The following is a 14,914-nucleotide window of genomic DNA, read 5'->3' as shown; positions in this document are numbered from 1 at the left end:
ACCTCATACTTACTTTCAAGTTCCGTAGGATGGACAATTCATTACATTTAAGAAAAACGAAACTGCTTACAGAGATTCCTACAGCTCGAGTTGGAATTTAAAGGGGGAAAAGAAGTAATAAAGTTATAGCAAAAATGAGTAGATTTAACGTACATATGTGTGTACTTTGGTGTAACTGGCCTCTCTGCAGTAATGTTCTGTTCTTTTGAAAGAATAATAATCAGACTCCATTATGGCCTCTTCTCTCATGCTTAATGTGAAAGGTTTTGCTTTAATGGATCACTGACATAGAATTTCATGCTGTTTTTTTCCTAGAGTAAGTGTAATCAAAACTAAATGAGCAAAATGCATAAGAAGTCTGAGGTTATCTCTGGATATTGGTGTCATGGGTGCTTTGCATTTTCTTCTTTATGTGAATCTTCATATTACGACTTTTTTTTTTTTTTTTACAATGAACATTTCTTAATCAAATAAGTTTTAAAGGCATTACATTATATAAGCATACAGTCATTTACTGAAGGTTTACAGTTCAGGGAAAGAAAACAAATGAACTTGACTGCAACCCATCACTTAATCCCCTGAAGTGCCCTATGACGTGGGTACCATTGCCAGGTTACAAGTGAGGAAAGCAAGGCTTAAAGGGGCTGAGAACTTGCTGAGGTCCACTCACTAGTGAGCAGCAGGGCTGGGTGATGACTGAGATCTGTCGGTTCCTGGACCAGGACATGTCAGAGCCACCTTAAAGGCCAAGCTCAGTGAAGGGCAAGGATAAGAGAGCTGCTGAATGTGGAATCCACCAAAATGAATTCTATGCCCAACTCCACAAACAACTAGGGGGACAGCCTTAAACCATTTGACTTTCAGGTTTTCTCATCTACAAAATGAAGGTGCTGGTTTGGGTGACCTCTTAATAATTCTATTAGCTTTAAGATCTGAAAAAGATGGTTGGACATCATCCTGTCGGGCTAGTTGGTTACATACCAAAAGGATACCATTGACTATATCTATTCATTTGATCCACTGATGATACACACATACATACATCCACACGTATTGGTTGAACTGATGACATATCAAATGTAGTTACTCATTAAGGGGCATGCTTTTAAAAAAGACTTCTTTACCCCACTCCACTCCCCTCCCTGGCCTACTCCCCTGTCTAAAGTTTTGAACAGGAAATACACATGGTAAAGGACGTCCACACATGTGAGTGGTTCTGCTCATCCTCTCCATCAAACACCTGAGATGATGAATATTTGGGCCAAATTGCTTATTAGGAAAGGTTGTGCCTGTGGGGTGAGTAGGAGACGAAGAAGAAAAGCGACAATATGCCAGGAGCCAAGCACTAGGAAAAGCGCTTCACACACATTATGTCCTTCGGTCTCCACACAATCCTCTGAGCAAGGCCCATCATGACAGAGGTGTAGGGCAGCCCCACAGCTGGGGACGGAAGTGCTGTCTGTCCTGCACAGGGCCGTATGCTTAGCAGAGAAGCCAGACGTGTGGTTACTGCAGTCCCACGAGCACAGTCCAGCCTTTGATAGTAGAGTATGACTGCCTAGATCTTCTCTACAAAATCCTTCAGGAAGGGTTTACTCTGCCCCTATTGCAGGGCAGTGCTGAAAGGGCCATGAAAGTGATGGTAACTCCCTGCCTGCAGCCCTCGCCCCTGATGTCTCTTCCACGCAGCAGGGGTGATTGTTTCAAAGCCTAAAGTGGATTACATCCTGCACTAACTCAGACCCTTCAGTGGCTTCTCCTCGCCCTCAGAATAAAACCCAGAATTTATCCTCAACCTTACGCTGCCTGCCTCACTACCCCCGTCCCCCAAAGAACTCCCTTCCAAGTCCAAACACACGCCAGACTCATTCTTACCTCGGGAGGGTCACCAGGTTTGTGAGGGGAGGGGAAAAGATGCTCAAATTCGAATTTCAGACAAAGGATGATTTTTCTTTTTGGTATGTTGCATGCAGTATTTGTCATATACTCGCAGTTAAAAATGAAATAAAACACTCTTTCCCTGAAATTCATTATCATTGGGCATCTTGTATTTTACCTGGTAACCCCATACCTCAGCGCTTCGGCATCTGCTCTCTCTCTACCTGAAACACTCTTCCTTCCAGTGTTCCCATGCCTGCCTCCCTCCCTCCTTCCCTCCCTCCCTGCCACACTATGCTCCAACTTTTCCTCTGAGAAGCCTTCCCTGGCCTGCTTCCCTGGCCACTCTACCTCCTTACTCTGTTTTTCCTCAGCACACTTACCACATGTGGAAGTTATCTGACCCATGGGTTGACTACTAATTGCTGTCCCATCCGAATGTAAGCTCCTTGAGGACAGAAACTTCAGCTGGCCTGTTTCCTCAGCCCCGAGTGGAGGCCCTGGCACACAGCAGGTCCTCAATCATTACTTGTTACACAGTAAACAAAAAAAATCAAAGACATGACTTGAGTACTTAAGATATTCATGATAAGGATACTCTTTTCCATTTAAGTGACACCTATCTATTTTCATCCTTTCATTAGAACCTTTCAAAATACCCTGAGGGAAGCAGGGCAGGCTTTACCTTGACTTCAGTGGGGAGAAACCAGTCTGAAAACTCAAGGGAATGTTCTAGGCCGCATGGGTGGGAGTTGGATCCAGATAGGCAATCAGGCCCATGTATTTTCTTTTCTTTTTTCCATGTAAGGCATTTTATTTTAAATATAGCAGTCTGTACATGTCAACCCCAAACTCCCAATCTATCCATATATTTTCTATAATATGTAATGCTGCCCCCTACCACGGGAGGGGTGGCAGGAATATCACAGAGACTATGGAACTGATCGTGTGCAAGAGAGACCCGAGGGCTGGGGAGAACCGAGACAGGGCTACTCAGGATGTTAGGGAAGGGGCAGGACTTCAAGAGAAATTGCTGGAAGTTTTCAACATACCACAAACCAGTGGGGTTCTAGTGACAGGATGTCAGAGTTTCAAAAACCCATCCCAAATCTCTGTGGGATGAGACCTGTCAGTTTCCTTTACACAGGAGAGGTAGCAAACGAATTCCTCCGTCGTGAATCACACAGATAATACAGAGAGATGCTTCTTACATTGCACAGTGGAAGAACCGGCCTCACTGGGCCCGCATCCACACTGAGGACACAAGAACCACAGTCACCCCATTTATAAAGGTAGTCACACTCCAGTGACCAAGGACAGAGTTCCTCTTTTGTGGTAATGTGCAATTTTGCCAGAAGCGTAGATCCAGGCAAATAATGCAGAGTGACAATAAGAATAAAAGCTGGGCAAGAAAACTGTGCCTTCCAATATAATTGGCTTGTTCCATTCTAATAGTCTAAACTGATCCCCTGCATTCCCTTATAGATAAAATATGAGAAAGCATTATATTAAAATTGTTAATAAGTGCTCAAAATGCCCTTGCTTCATGTCTCAAACTTAATGTTCTTAGCAGGTTTTAATGTTACAAATTTTACAATAACGTTTTCTTCAAGATTAGAAAGGTGATAGCTGGGGAAGTCACCCACTTAGAACAAAGAGACAAAAAGCTATTGACTATTTTAAAAAATGCTTTAAATAGAGTTATTCATTCAATAAATATGTGTGCCAGGCACTATTATTCCTGTGAACAAAACAGACAAAAAATCTCTCTGGAGATGACTTTCCACATACTTGCTCTTAACACTGGATACTGAAGGTCACCCCAGGACCTTTGCACTGAATTGTTCCCCCGCCTGTTAACTACTTGTGCCAGACATCTGCACCTCTTACTCTCTCACCTCTAATTTGGTGCTCACATGTCCTCCTCTCATCTGCTCAGTATGGCATATTCTGAACACGCTGTCTAAAGCTGACACCAGCACTCCTCATGAGCCCCCTCTCAGTTTCATTTTTCTCCATAGCTCTATTGTAATCTAAAAGATATGTATTTTACTTTTTGTTGCCTGTCTCCTCCTACAAAACATAACTTTAAGAAATGTTTGTCTTTTTGTTCACTGTCATATCCCCAGCACCCATAAAAAAACAAGAGCAATGAATTCCCCTGGTACCCAGATGATGGTCTCTAAGTGTCATTTCCCACTAAGAGGAACCAAGGGTACTTAGAGAAAAGGCTGATTCTAGGTCTAGGGCAGAAATTATATGAGATGAACCTGGAAGCTCTAGTCATACCAGACGAGATCAAAACTATTAAAAACTCCCAGGTTATGTCAAAAGGACTCAGAAGATAATGTGAATTGGCCCCCACTGGTCAAAGAAGGTATAATATGAGAACTAGTAAGAACATAATTGGAATGGATCAAACATATCAAATATGTTTCAATCAATGAGTTCATAATGATGGTAAAAACCAACAAGCATACAAACAAGCAAGCAAACAAACTACTAGTCACCAGTGGAAGATGCTAGGAAATCAACAGAGAACTCAAGATTTTTCTTATGAACTGTTCCGCAGGGTAACCAAATATCAGACGAGGACTCATTTCTCTATACAGGTTATTCCTGATATATTAAAAAGGAATCCCTGATGAATCCAGGCAGTGATTATCAATGGCTGCTAACATTCCCCAAATGAGAGAGAACCAGGCATTTATGTGCCTCTTAATAGACGTATTTAATACCACCCATGAAACAGTTTTGAAAAAAATATTAAGCCTGACTCTGATCAAACCTCAGCTCTACTATCAATTTACAGGAAGTACAAGGGGCAGGGAACCAGGTTATACAACAACACGGGGATATAATCGTCAAAATTCAGAGGACAACAAACTCTTCTAAGGCAAAGTTTCTTCAGCGAAAAACCACAGGAGGAAAAAAATAAGAGATGAAAGGAAACCTAAATTAAAGGGACTTAAGAGACACCAACAATGGTAATTTATGGTCCTTGCTTGAAACTCTGTTCAAATAAATAAACTTTAATTTACAAGAAATGTGAATACTAACCTGATATTTGATGATATTAAGGAATTCTGTAATTTTTAAAATATGGAATGGTATTAGGAGTTATATGTTTTAAAAGAGCCTCTTTTAAAGGTACATAGTGAAACATTCACAGATGATGAGATCTTTGGGATTTGCTTCAAAATAATGAACTGGGAGAGCTGTCAATGAATGAGATTGGCCACAAATTGACAATTATTGAATGTGAGTCATGGGCACATGGGGGTTCCTTATACCCATCTCTTTTACATACGCTTGAAATTTTCCATATTAAAAACAGGTTAAAACATAAAACTTTACAAATATTTTATTGGTATATAATAGAAATAAATGATCAGAGACAATATTTGGAGATGACTGCATCAAAGCACCAGTCTGCCACATGTATTCCAAGCAGCAAAGAGGTGTTGGTTTGGGGTTTGGCAAATCCTGCCATTTACCCTTAAATTTTTGTTTAAGGTAGAGGTCAGAGTAAGAAATCTCAATCTAAATGTTGTAGTATGTGAAAAAAAAAAGAGAAATAAAAAGATATAAAACTAAATGTTGTAGTAAATGAAACTACTGACAAAGAGGAGGTGTCACAAAGAGGATGAACTTGGGAGAAGGAAGAGGTTGGGGGAAATTGAGAGATCAATCAGGCTGATGACAAATGCTGTTCTGTAAACTTGGGATTGTTTTTAAAAAAATCCTTTTCTAAATATGTTTTAGAATTCACGTAATAAGAGCCACAAAAACACATAGATGAAGAAGATAAAATAAAGGCTGAATTCAAGAAGTGCAAAGAACACGATCATAAATCTCTGTCACCTCAGGTACCGCCAAAAAAATATTATCTCACAGAAAGAGAATTTCCTACGTCAAGGGCTAGACATTTGAAAGGTGTATGTGGGTATTCTCAGGCAACAGTCTAGTGGCATTTTTAAAGTACTCCCTGACCCGTCCCAAATGTTAGTTATATTTTCTCATTCGGATTTCTTCCTGCAACCTAAACAGTCAATTCTTTACTTCTGCCCACTTTGACAAATTAGTTTGTGCAACACCATTTCCAAGATATCTTTAGCAGCCAACACAGTCCATAAATCCAAATCATTGTACTGGTTATTAGGATTTCATTTCATGCTCACATTCACAAACATTTAAGCTTTCAACCTTTGCTGCTGGACATTAATCTTGGCATTAATCAAGGGATTAAGTACGCTGAATTTAAACTCAAGGTTAATAGCACGCTCAGCCAATATTAGTTTTACATACTGCCAAGGGCGAAGAGAAAGAGGAAGAGACATCTTTATGCCTGTTGTTTCTGAAATATAAGAAACAGATTCATGAGTAAGGCATAAAATTGCTTCTTTTGTTCCTTTATGAGGGAGTCACACACACAGGCAGGCGCACGCACACACACATACACACTCACTCAACCAGTCCAAATTGGCATTAGAAGCAACAGCTTGTACATATCCTAAGATCTAGCAATCAATCACTGAGCAATTTGATTATTTCAGAGCAACTATACTTCCAGTGGCAACACAAGTGCTTAAAAAACACAGTACAAACAAATTAAGAAGTCTGGCAGGGTATGATGGTTGCTAGTTGCTAGAATAATTGTGTAAATAGCAAAAATGTGTGGGAAGTCAAATATATCAGCACCGTCTATCAACATAATATCAACGGGGTAAAGAAATTTATCCTCAATTTTGTAAAAGCTGATAGCAGTAAAAGGCTCTGCAGAGGGCTAAACTAAGTTAATAATACCTGAAACAATGACATTTAGAGTAATTACTTTATAGGGTCTTGTGTCTATAACGGGAGTAGTTAGTTACATGGCTCTCAAAAACAGACACAGAAAATGAACTGCTCGATGATCCGGAAATGCAAGGCTGCTTAACACATCGTTCTTTCAACCCTCACCACTTGCAATAGCTAAATACCTGGTTTCCATGAGTTATATGTTCAGGAGGATTGGCGCCGTTTCTTTTTTTTGGGGGGGGGGATAAAGTATTAAAATTATGAGTATTCAAAACTAGCAATGAAGACTGATTAATGGAAACCAGCTAACTTAGAGCCATATTTCAAACACAGGTGGATTTGAGCATAGAACTGAATGCAAAGGCAATGGTGACAAACGACTTCACTTGAGTTCAGCTTTCGTTTGACGTGAAAGGGCAACAGGAATGGTCGATGCAGAAGCACTAAGCAACTTAACCTCTCGGAGCCTCTAGGACGCAGCTCTCTACTACTCAGAGCTGGGGAGAGGTTGAAATAACGCTGTGTATTTGAGGTGTCAGGCACACAGTGCAGCTCTGCCATGTTTCATTCTTATTGTCTGCCACTCAACAAGGGCAATAACGAGACTTTTAGCATCACACCCAGTCCCTAATACAGCATCAGACATATGACAAGCATCCGTGGGGATAATGGAAGGGGAAACACCGATGGCTTTACCTCCTGGGATTTCCCATAAAAGGCTGGGAGACTACAAGTTGGGGAAGGTAAAAGCAGAAGTTTATACTCCCATAATTCAGCAGAGTTGGCACAATGAGAGAACTGGGGGAAAGAAAAATGCAGGAAGAGCGCTATCTCCTAAGACTGGTCTGAATCTAAATGCCTCAGTTCAACCGGTGACTGACTATACAGGAGACATTTTACTTCATGTCCTCTTATAAAGCTGTCAAAGCTCTGCAGTTAAACGTAGATGGAAACAAGAATTGGCTCTTCAGTGAGGATTAAGAAAAGAAAGTCACCAGTACATCCACTGATCAAGTAAACAAATCAAATGAAGATGTCTCTCTCAATCATTTTACCAATTGCAAGAGTAACCTGGCATACAATACAGCTTAAATGAAGTAACAAAAGACAGAAAGAAAGCAAGAGGAAAAAAAAAAAAACTAGACAAAATACATCACCACAAAGCCATAGATGTTGTGCAGGATTTACAGAATACCAGAACACAATTAACTGGCTTTAGGAAACATCTCTAATAATTTCATATAGGCAACGGCAGAGGGGCACTGCTGTTCCATGCATCCAGTTCACGATTCAACTGTGAACAAGTTGCGCATCCTGACAAAGGAAGTCAAGGGGAACAGCTGAATTTCTATGTTTCCAGAAGCCTAGGGATCTAAAATTAAATAAGACTGGTGAATGAGAACCAGAAATTGATTCCAATTCTAAGACAGAATCAAGGTCCCACATAAAATGTCACAGGCTAAGTGACACCCCACAACTGTACTCAAATAATGGCAATATCAAAAACCTATCATGTATAGACACAGAAAACAAACTTATAGCTACCAAAGGGGAAAGGTGAGGGGGAGGAATAAATAAGGAATTTGGGATTAACATATTCATACTACTATATATAAAATAGATAATCAACAAGGACCTACTGTATAGCACAGGGAACTATACTTAATATTTTGTAATAACCTACATGGGAAAAGAATCTGGAAAAGAATATATAACTATATACAATTGAATCATTTCACTGTACACCTGAAACTAACGCAACATTGTAAATCAACTTTACTTCAATAAAAATAAATAAATAACCACTCCCCCCAAAGAAGTAAAAAAAACAAAAAAACAAAAAACCTATCATAAAAGTGTCAGTTCTACAAATTGAGTTTCATTTATTTGCCAGGTTCCACTCTAAGCATGCTCCCATATAGGCTCAGGAATTCTCATGGCAGGATCCTTTAGGATCCTGTTTTAAAAAAATTTTGTTTTAAAAAAACAAAATTAAAACATATGATAAAGGAAGAACCTGAAGCACAAAGAGGGCAACTTTTCCAAGAGCACAGTGTTTAGAAAGCATTAGAAACAGAAGCTGAAGTCAGCTATGAGGCGCTAAGGCAGTACTGCCTATTCAAGTGGCCATGTTGGTTAAATTTTCCTCTCTTGTAGGGTCCCTATTAAGATGCTTTGATAAAATGGAAAAATTTTTTTAAAAGGACAGAGTTTCAAGGTAATTTTCACATTAAAACTTTGAAAAAGAAGTTCCTAGTTCTTTCCCAGGACCCCTTCCTGGCTAATTACCTGTATCCATGCTTCCTCTTCCATTAGACTTGAAAGATAATGAATGCATAGCATGGTGCCAAGCAAATGAGTCCTCGGTCACTGTTGACAATCAATGAATACAATAGATGTTCAGTAAGTGCTCACTGAACTGAGTTCAGTGTTGCAGAAAGAAAACTCTGATCATTTGCATAAGAAGAGAGTAGAATAGGCAAATGAAGCACCCTTCCACATCCCAAAAGTAGAAAAAATAGTTAAAGGTTCTGCAATGAAACACCCAGGCTCCAATATTAAGTCTACATGATCCATCATCACATCTTTATGCAGCCCCAACTATCCCACACTCTTCTCAGTTTACCTGCACCAGAATCTCCCTTTTCTCTCATCTTAACTAGGTCCTTCCTTCCCTGTCAGTAGGGGTAGGGTGGCAGTTTCAAAGGAAGGGAACCAGGTCATATATAATTACAGCCCCTCTCCACCTGGACCATTCTCCCACACCTCCCCAGCTCTGGCATGGGAGATGAAGACCCAGGCTGGAGTGAGCACGTCAAATCCTCTTCCTCTCCCTTTACCTCGGCAGTCCTCCCCGAGATGCTGGAAGGCGTGAAATTAGTTCAGCTTGTCCATCAGGGAGCCCGGTTATACTCTGGCTAAATTCTATCAAATGGAAATGGGAAGAAAATTTTTGAAAATTGAACTAAATGAGGAACTTTTTCCTCAGGGCAGGAAAGGTGCCTCTAATTGACTTCTCACTAGAGTGAAGGTTCACCCATAGCCCCAGGCCCTACTCCTCTGGAGAAGAAAATGAGGCTGGCCCCAGGGCACCCAAGCTCCAAACACACTCAAATACATGCTACAAAGTCAACTGGCCAGCAGCCACCTAATGAAGAACATCACACCCCCAGCCTCTCAGTGCTTTTCATTTCCAAGAGGTATTTTAACTGTCATTAACTCTGACGGTTCCCATGATGGCCCTGCGGTGGCCATGGAGCAACCTTGGCAAAAAAAGTCTGACTGGATCTTACAGAAGAAAGAGAAGTAAGGGTGCAGAAGAGGGACAAACCCCACAGATTCCAGGGCCACATGCCCTATAGCAATACTGGCTTGGCTTCCGTCCCCCAAACTGTCCCTGTCACCTTATACCAGAGAGAAGAGGTACCTGAATCCCACAAGGGAAACTATGGCAAAAACATTTCATTTAGCTTCAAAATGGAGGCATTCTCCTTTCTGCATGGCATCACCAGGGAGATGTTATTAAACTACTGGTTAAACAGCAAGAGTACCAAAATCAGGGGGCGCGAATCAAAAAAAAAAAAAAAAAAAAAAAGGCAGTCAAGAGCCTGCCAAGTGCACATCCTCAGAAATTAGCCGGCGTCCGTTTCACAAGCTCCTAGGGCTGCTGCCCCTGCCCATAACGGGGGTGGGGAGGTGGGGAGCCGATGAGTTTTCATTCCCTACTCAGTTCTCTCCCAGTAATTGGCGCTGGATAAAGTCAACCCCACCCTATCCCCTCAACCTTTCTAAAGGTGAAATGGAGATCGCTAAAGCATGTAATAAATTCCATGTGGTCTGTAAAATGCCCTGTAGCCCTTAAAAAAAAAAAAAAAAGGAAAAAAAGCTGCTATTTAAATTCAAGGGTACAAATGAAGTTCAGAGAAAATGGGGAAAAAAAGGTAAAAGGAAATAATTCAGCCTGTAAGTAAATAGCTAACTCGGCCAATAAGCACATGAAAATATGCTCAACATCACTAATCATTAAGGAAATGCAAACCACAACCAGAGTGAGATACCCCCTCAAACCCATTCAGATGGCCACTAAAAACAAAACAAAACAAAACAAAACAAAAAACCCCAGAAAATAACAAGTGCTGGCGAGGATGTGGAGAAGTTAGAACCCTTGTGCACTGTTGGTGGGAATGTAAAATGGTGCAGCCGCTGTGGAAAACAGTTTGGTGGTTCCTCAAAAAATTAAAAATATAATTACCATATAATCCAGCAACTCTGCTTCTGGATCTATACCCAAAAGAATTGAAAGCAGAGTCTCAAAGAGTTATGTGTACACCTACGTTCATAACAGCATTATGCACAACAGCTGAAAGGTGGAAGCAATCCAAGGGTCCATTTGACAGATGAATGGGTAACAAAATGTGGTCTATACACACAATGGAACATATTATTAAGCCTTATAAAGGAAGGACATACTGACACATGTACAACATGGATGAACCTTGAGTACACTATGCGAAGTGAAATCAGTCCATCACAAAAAGACAAATACCGTACATTGCACTTATAGGAGTACTTGGAGTAGTCAGAGTCAGAGGCAGAAAGTAGAAGGGTGTTTGCTGGGGCTGGGAGAAGGGAGGGAACGTGGAGTTACTGTTTAACGGGAACAGAGTCTCAGGTTGGCAAGATGAAGCATTCTGGAGATGGATGGATGGTGGTGATGGTCGCAGTGTGAATGGACTTAATGCCACTGAACTTTACACTTCATGGTTAAGAAGTTTTACTACATTTTTTTGTTAGGTTTATTTTACTACCTTTTCTTTTTTTTTTACATCTTTATTGGAGTATAATTGCTTTACAATGGTGTGTTAGTTTCTGCTTTATAACAGAGTGAATCAGTTATACATATACATATGTCCCCATATCTCTTCCCTCTTGCATACCTTTTTTTTTTAATTGGGAAAAAATTAGTGAACTCAGACTATTCTTCCCTCAAGGGGAAAAAAAAAGTCACGCTACTTGGGGACAGAGGAGAGTAATGCAGAAGGAAATCATAGGCCCTTCGTGTGAAAACAATACCCGTTTTTCAGCCTTTCAGATTCCAGGCTCAGCTACAGAACAGACGGTCCACCCCCACCCCACAAAGCCACAAGAAGCTCCTCACCTCACTGAGGTAAATAAAAAAGGAGCAGGTGGACCCGTCCACTCCGTATTCTGCGTAGCAGGGATCCGAGCGCCACATATCTTTCATCCACTGAAACAAGCAGAGAAGGTGAGAACACAGGTGAGCAGCCTGATCTCTACGGCCAGGCACACCTGCCAACAGAGAAGGCGAGGGCACGGAGCGGGAGGGGGATGGCTCAAGCTGTAGCCTGAAGCTCAGGATCCCTGAGCTGAGGTCAGGAGACAGATGCTCAGCTCTTGGACGATCGGGGTTGAGCTGGGCCTTAGCAGAGCCCAGCTGGGCCTTTGGAGTGGACAGAGGCCATGAGACACACCCTGCAGTGCAGCCCAGGAGAAGCAACGGCAAAAAGGAGCCTTTTATCAAGAGCGAGTGCCTGATGAAGTGCCCCGGCATCAGAGTGCCCTCCCCGGAGAACTAGCCTCAGCGCAGTGCCTGGAAGAGAGCGCACGGACGAGGGCAGGAGCTCAGCGTGTGGTGAGTCCCAAATGGAGGCTAGGTAAATGCTCTGTGGTTTGGTCTCACCATCCTACGTGACACTTGAAGAGTAACTTTTCTCTGCAAACTACGGAGAAGGGGAGTGGTCTCCCCAAGGGCTGGCCGTATAAATGGGATGAAAAAAAAACTTAAGAGTCAAAGAGTGGCCAAGAGTGTCTGGGTACTCAACTGCACATGCAAATGTGACACTGAAATCTCAATCTGGAGACGTCACAGCAGAGACCTGGGACAGAGGGACGGTGGATACTAAATAATGGCAGCCCCTTGTCTTTGGCCCTTGAAGGATCACCTGCTGGAGGATGGGAAGGGTGTGGTAGTGACAGCTTCAAAGCCACCGCAGGTGCCTGCAATGGCCCAGCCCTTTCGGTCTGACCTCTTAGTCACTGTTGACTAACCCCACAGAGCTGGCATAAGCGGGGAAGGGTTGTCATGGTCACAGCCTCTAACTGGCAGGACTGAGGCGCCCCTTAAATGACTCCCTTAAAGGGCTCGCTTGTCCATCTGTATCGCTGGGGAGAAGAAGCGGGGGAGGGGAAGCAAGGGGCTGTTCGTGCAGATTGTGGAGGATGGGGATGAATGGACATCCCTTCTGCCTTACCTTGATTTTCCCCTCGCAGTGGGGGTAGCCATCCATAGGAGGCAATACGCATTTTTCTTGAGCTCCATTAATGATATCTGAAAAGGAGGAAAAAGAACAAAGGATATTATCAAGTTTATTGCAAGTGAATCAGAGAGAGAAAAGGAAAAGAGAAGTCTACCCTGGGAGCCCCTCCAGCTGACGATAGTTCTGACTGGTCTGCAGGGAGGACCTGACCCAACCAGAGCCCACCTCCAGGACGGCCAGAGACCTGTGACATGCATGGCCCAGCCACAAAGGGTGAACCGGGCCAACCAGAGTGCTTGCCTGAAAATCTGCAACTGAGAAACCATACGAGGGGGGGGGCAGGAAATGAAGCCATGAGATTAGGAAGGTCACAGGGCTGGCGAGGCCAGGCTAGGCTATGAGGACAAACTGAGGCCATGAGCAGCTTCAAGAACACGTGTGCTGGGCCTCCCTGGTGGCGCAAGTGGTTGAGAGTCCGCCTGCCGATGCAGGGGATGCGGGTTCGTGCCCCGGTCTGGGAGGATCCCATATGCCGCGGAGCGGCTGGGCCCGTGAGCCATGGCCGCTGAGCCTGCGCGTCCGGAGCCTGCGCGTCCGGAGCCTGTGCTCCGCAACGGGGGAGGCCACAACAGTGAGAGGCCCGCATACCGCAAAAAAAAAAAAAAAAAAAAAAAAAAGAACACGTGTGCTTATAACTTATGGAATCTAAAAAAGTTGTACAAGTGAACTTATTTCCAAAACAGAAACAGACTCACAGACATAGAAAACAAACCTATGGCTACCAAAGGGGAAGAGGGGGGATCAATTAGGAGTCTGGGATTAACAGATACACAGTACTATATATAAAATCGATAAACGATAAGGACCCGCTGTATAGCACAGGGAACTATACTCAATATTTTGTAATAACCTATAAGGGAAAAGAATCTGAAGAAAATAGATATGTGTGTGTGTGTGTGTGTGTGTGTGTATAAATAACCGAAACTACTTTGCTGTACACCTGAAACTAACACAACACTGTCAATCAACTATACTTGAATAAAACAAAACAGACATGCGCTTGAGCTGAGGCAGCCCACAGGAGAGAGAAAGGCGAAGAGAACCACGTACAGAGGAGCAGAAAGCCACAAGATGCATCTGCAAGGTGCAGCTTCTTACAGACCCGGTTCTTACATTTCCACCAAGATCTCCTTATTCTTCCAATATTTCCTCCCAATAAACTCCCTTTGTATTAGCAAGTTAGAGTAGATTCCTATTCCTTGTCACGACAGAGTCAAAACTAAAAAGAATGCCTCCCAGAAGCTTTAGTGATGGACAACAGACAAACCAGTAAACAACTGAACAGCAGTGTAAAAGGCCTTATGTTAGGGCGGGGCAAGGGAAGGACACGCGGCTTCCCTGGATCCAGTGACATCTCAGCTGAGATGTGAAGATGAAGGAGTGAGCCAGGTAGAGGGACAAGGTAGAGATGGTGTTCAGGGAAACATCCAAATGCAGGACCTGGTCTGACTGGAGTGAATTTGTACAAGGTACTGAGAGGCAGGGCCCAACCAGAAAGGCCTCAAGCACCAAAATAAAGACTCTGGTCTTTGTACTAAGGGCCTGGGTGGCGGAGCACTGAAAAGTTTTAAGAAGATAGTTACAATCCGTTTTTTGTTTAGGAACGATCATTTCAGCTGGAAAAGCTGACAACCCTAAACCTACATGCTTCTGTTTTTGGACCAACTATATTTTCTGGACATGCTTGGAAAATGTCCCAATTACTCACTGCTGACAGTTTCCTATACCAAGTACTCATCGGAAATTAGATCCCAAACTCCAATTATCAACCTAAGGATAACTAGAGTGTAAAATCAATATCCTCCTTATCATAGGTCGGAGGCAGTGTCAGTTAGTTGTTAACACAGAAGACACTTAGTTTGTTGGAGGCTTTGTTTCCCCATCTGTAAAATCGGAAT

At 42.6% G+C, this 14,914-nt stretch overlaps 1 protein-coding gene across 4 annotated transcripts in view; it reads right to left on the bottom strand.

Moving 5' to 3' along the window:
- MGAT5 (alpha-1,6-mannosylglycoprotein 6-beta-N-acetylglucosaminyltransferase) overlaps positions 1 to 14,914 on the bottom strand; it is a 367,899-nt gene that overhangs the window by 144,471 nt on the left and 208,514 nt on the right. For all 4 annotated transcript variants that reach the window (XM_060106214.1, XM_060106215.1, XM_060106216.1 and 1 more), the window contains 2 exons: positions 12,951 to 13,027; positions 11,837 to 11,926 (listed from right to left, as the gene is read on the bottom strand). In XM_060106214.1, coding sequence (XP_059962197.1) covers positions 11,837 to 11,926; positions 12,951 to 13,027 — 167 coding nt within the window. The remainder of the gene's footprint in view (positions 1 to 11,836; positions 11,927 to 12,950; positions 13,028 to 14,914) is intronic.

The sequence above is a fragment of the Mesoplodon densirostris genome, chromosome 8 (assembly GCF_025265405.1).
Source record: "Mesoplodon densirostris isolate mMesDen1 chromosome 8, mMesDen1 primary haplotype, whole genome shotgun sequence".
Lineage (NCBI taxonomy): Eukaryota > Metazoa > Chordata > Mammalia > Artiodactyla > Ziphiidae > Mesoplodon > Mesoplodon densirostris.
This window is presented reverse-complemented; position numbering and strand designations above follow the sequence as displayed.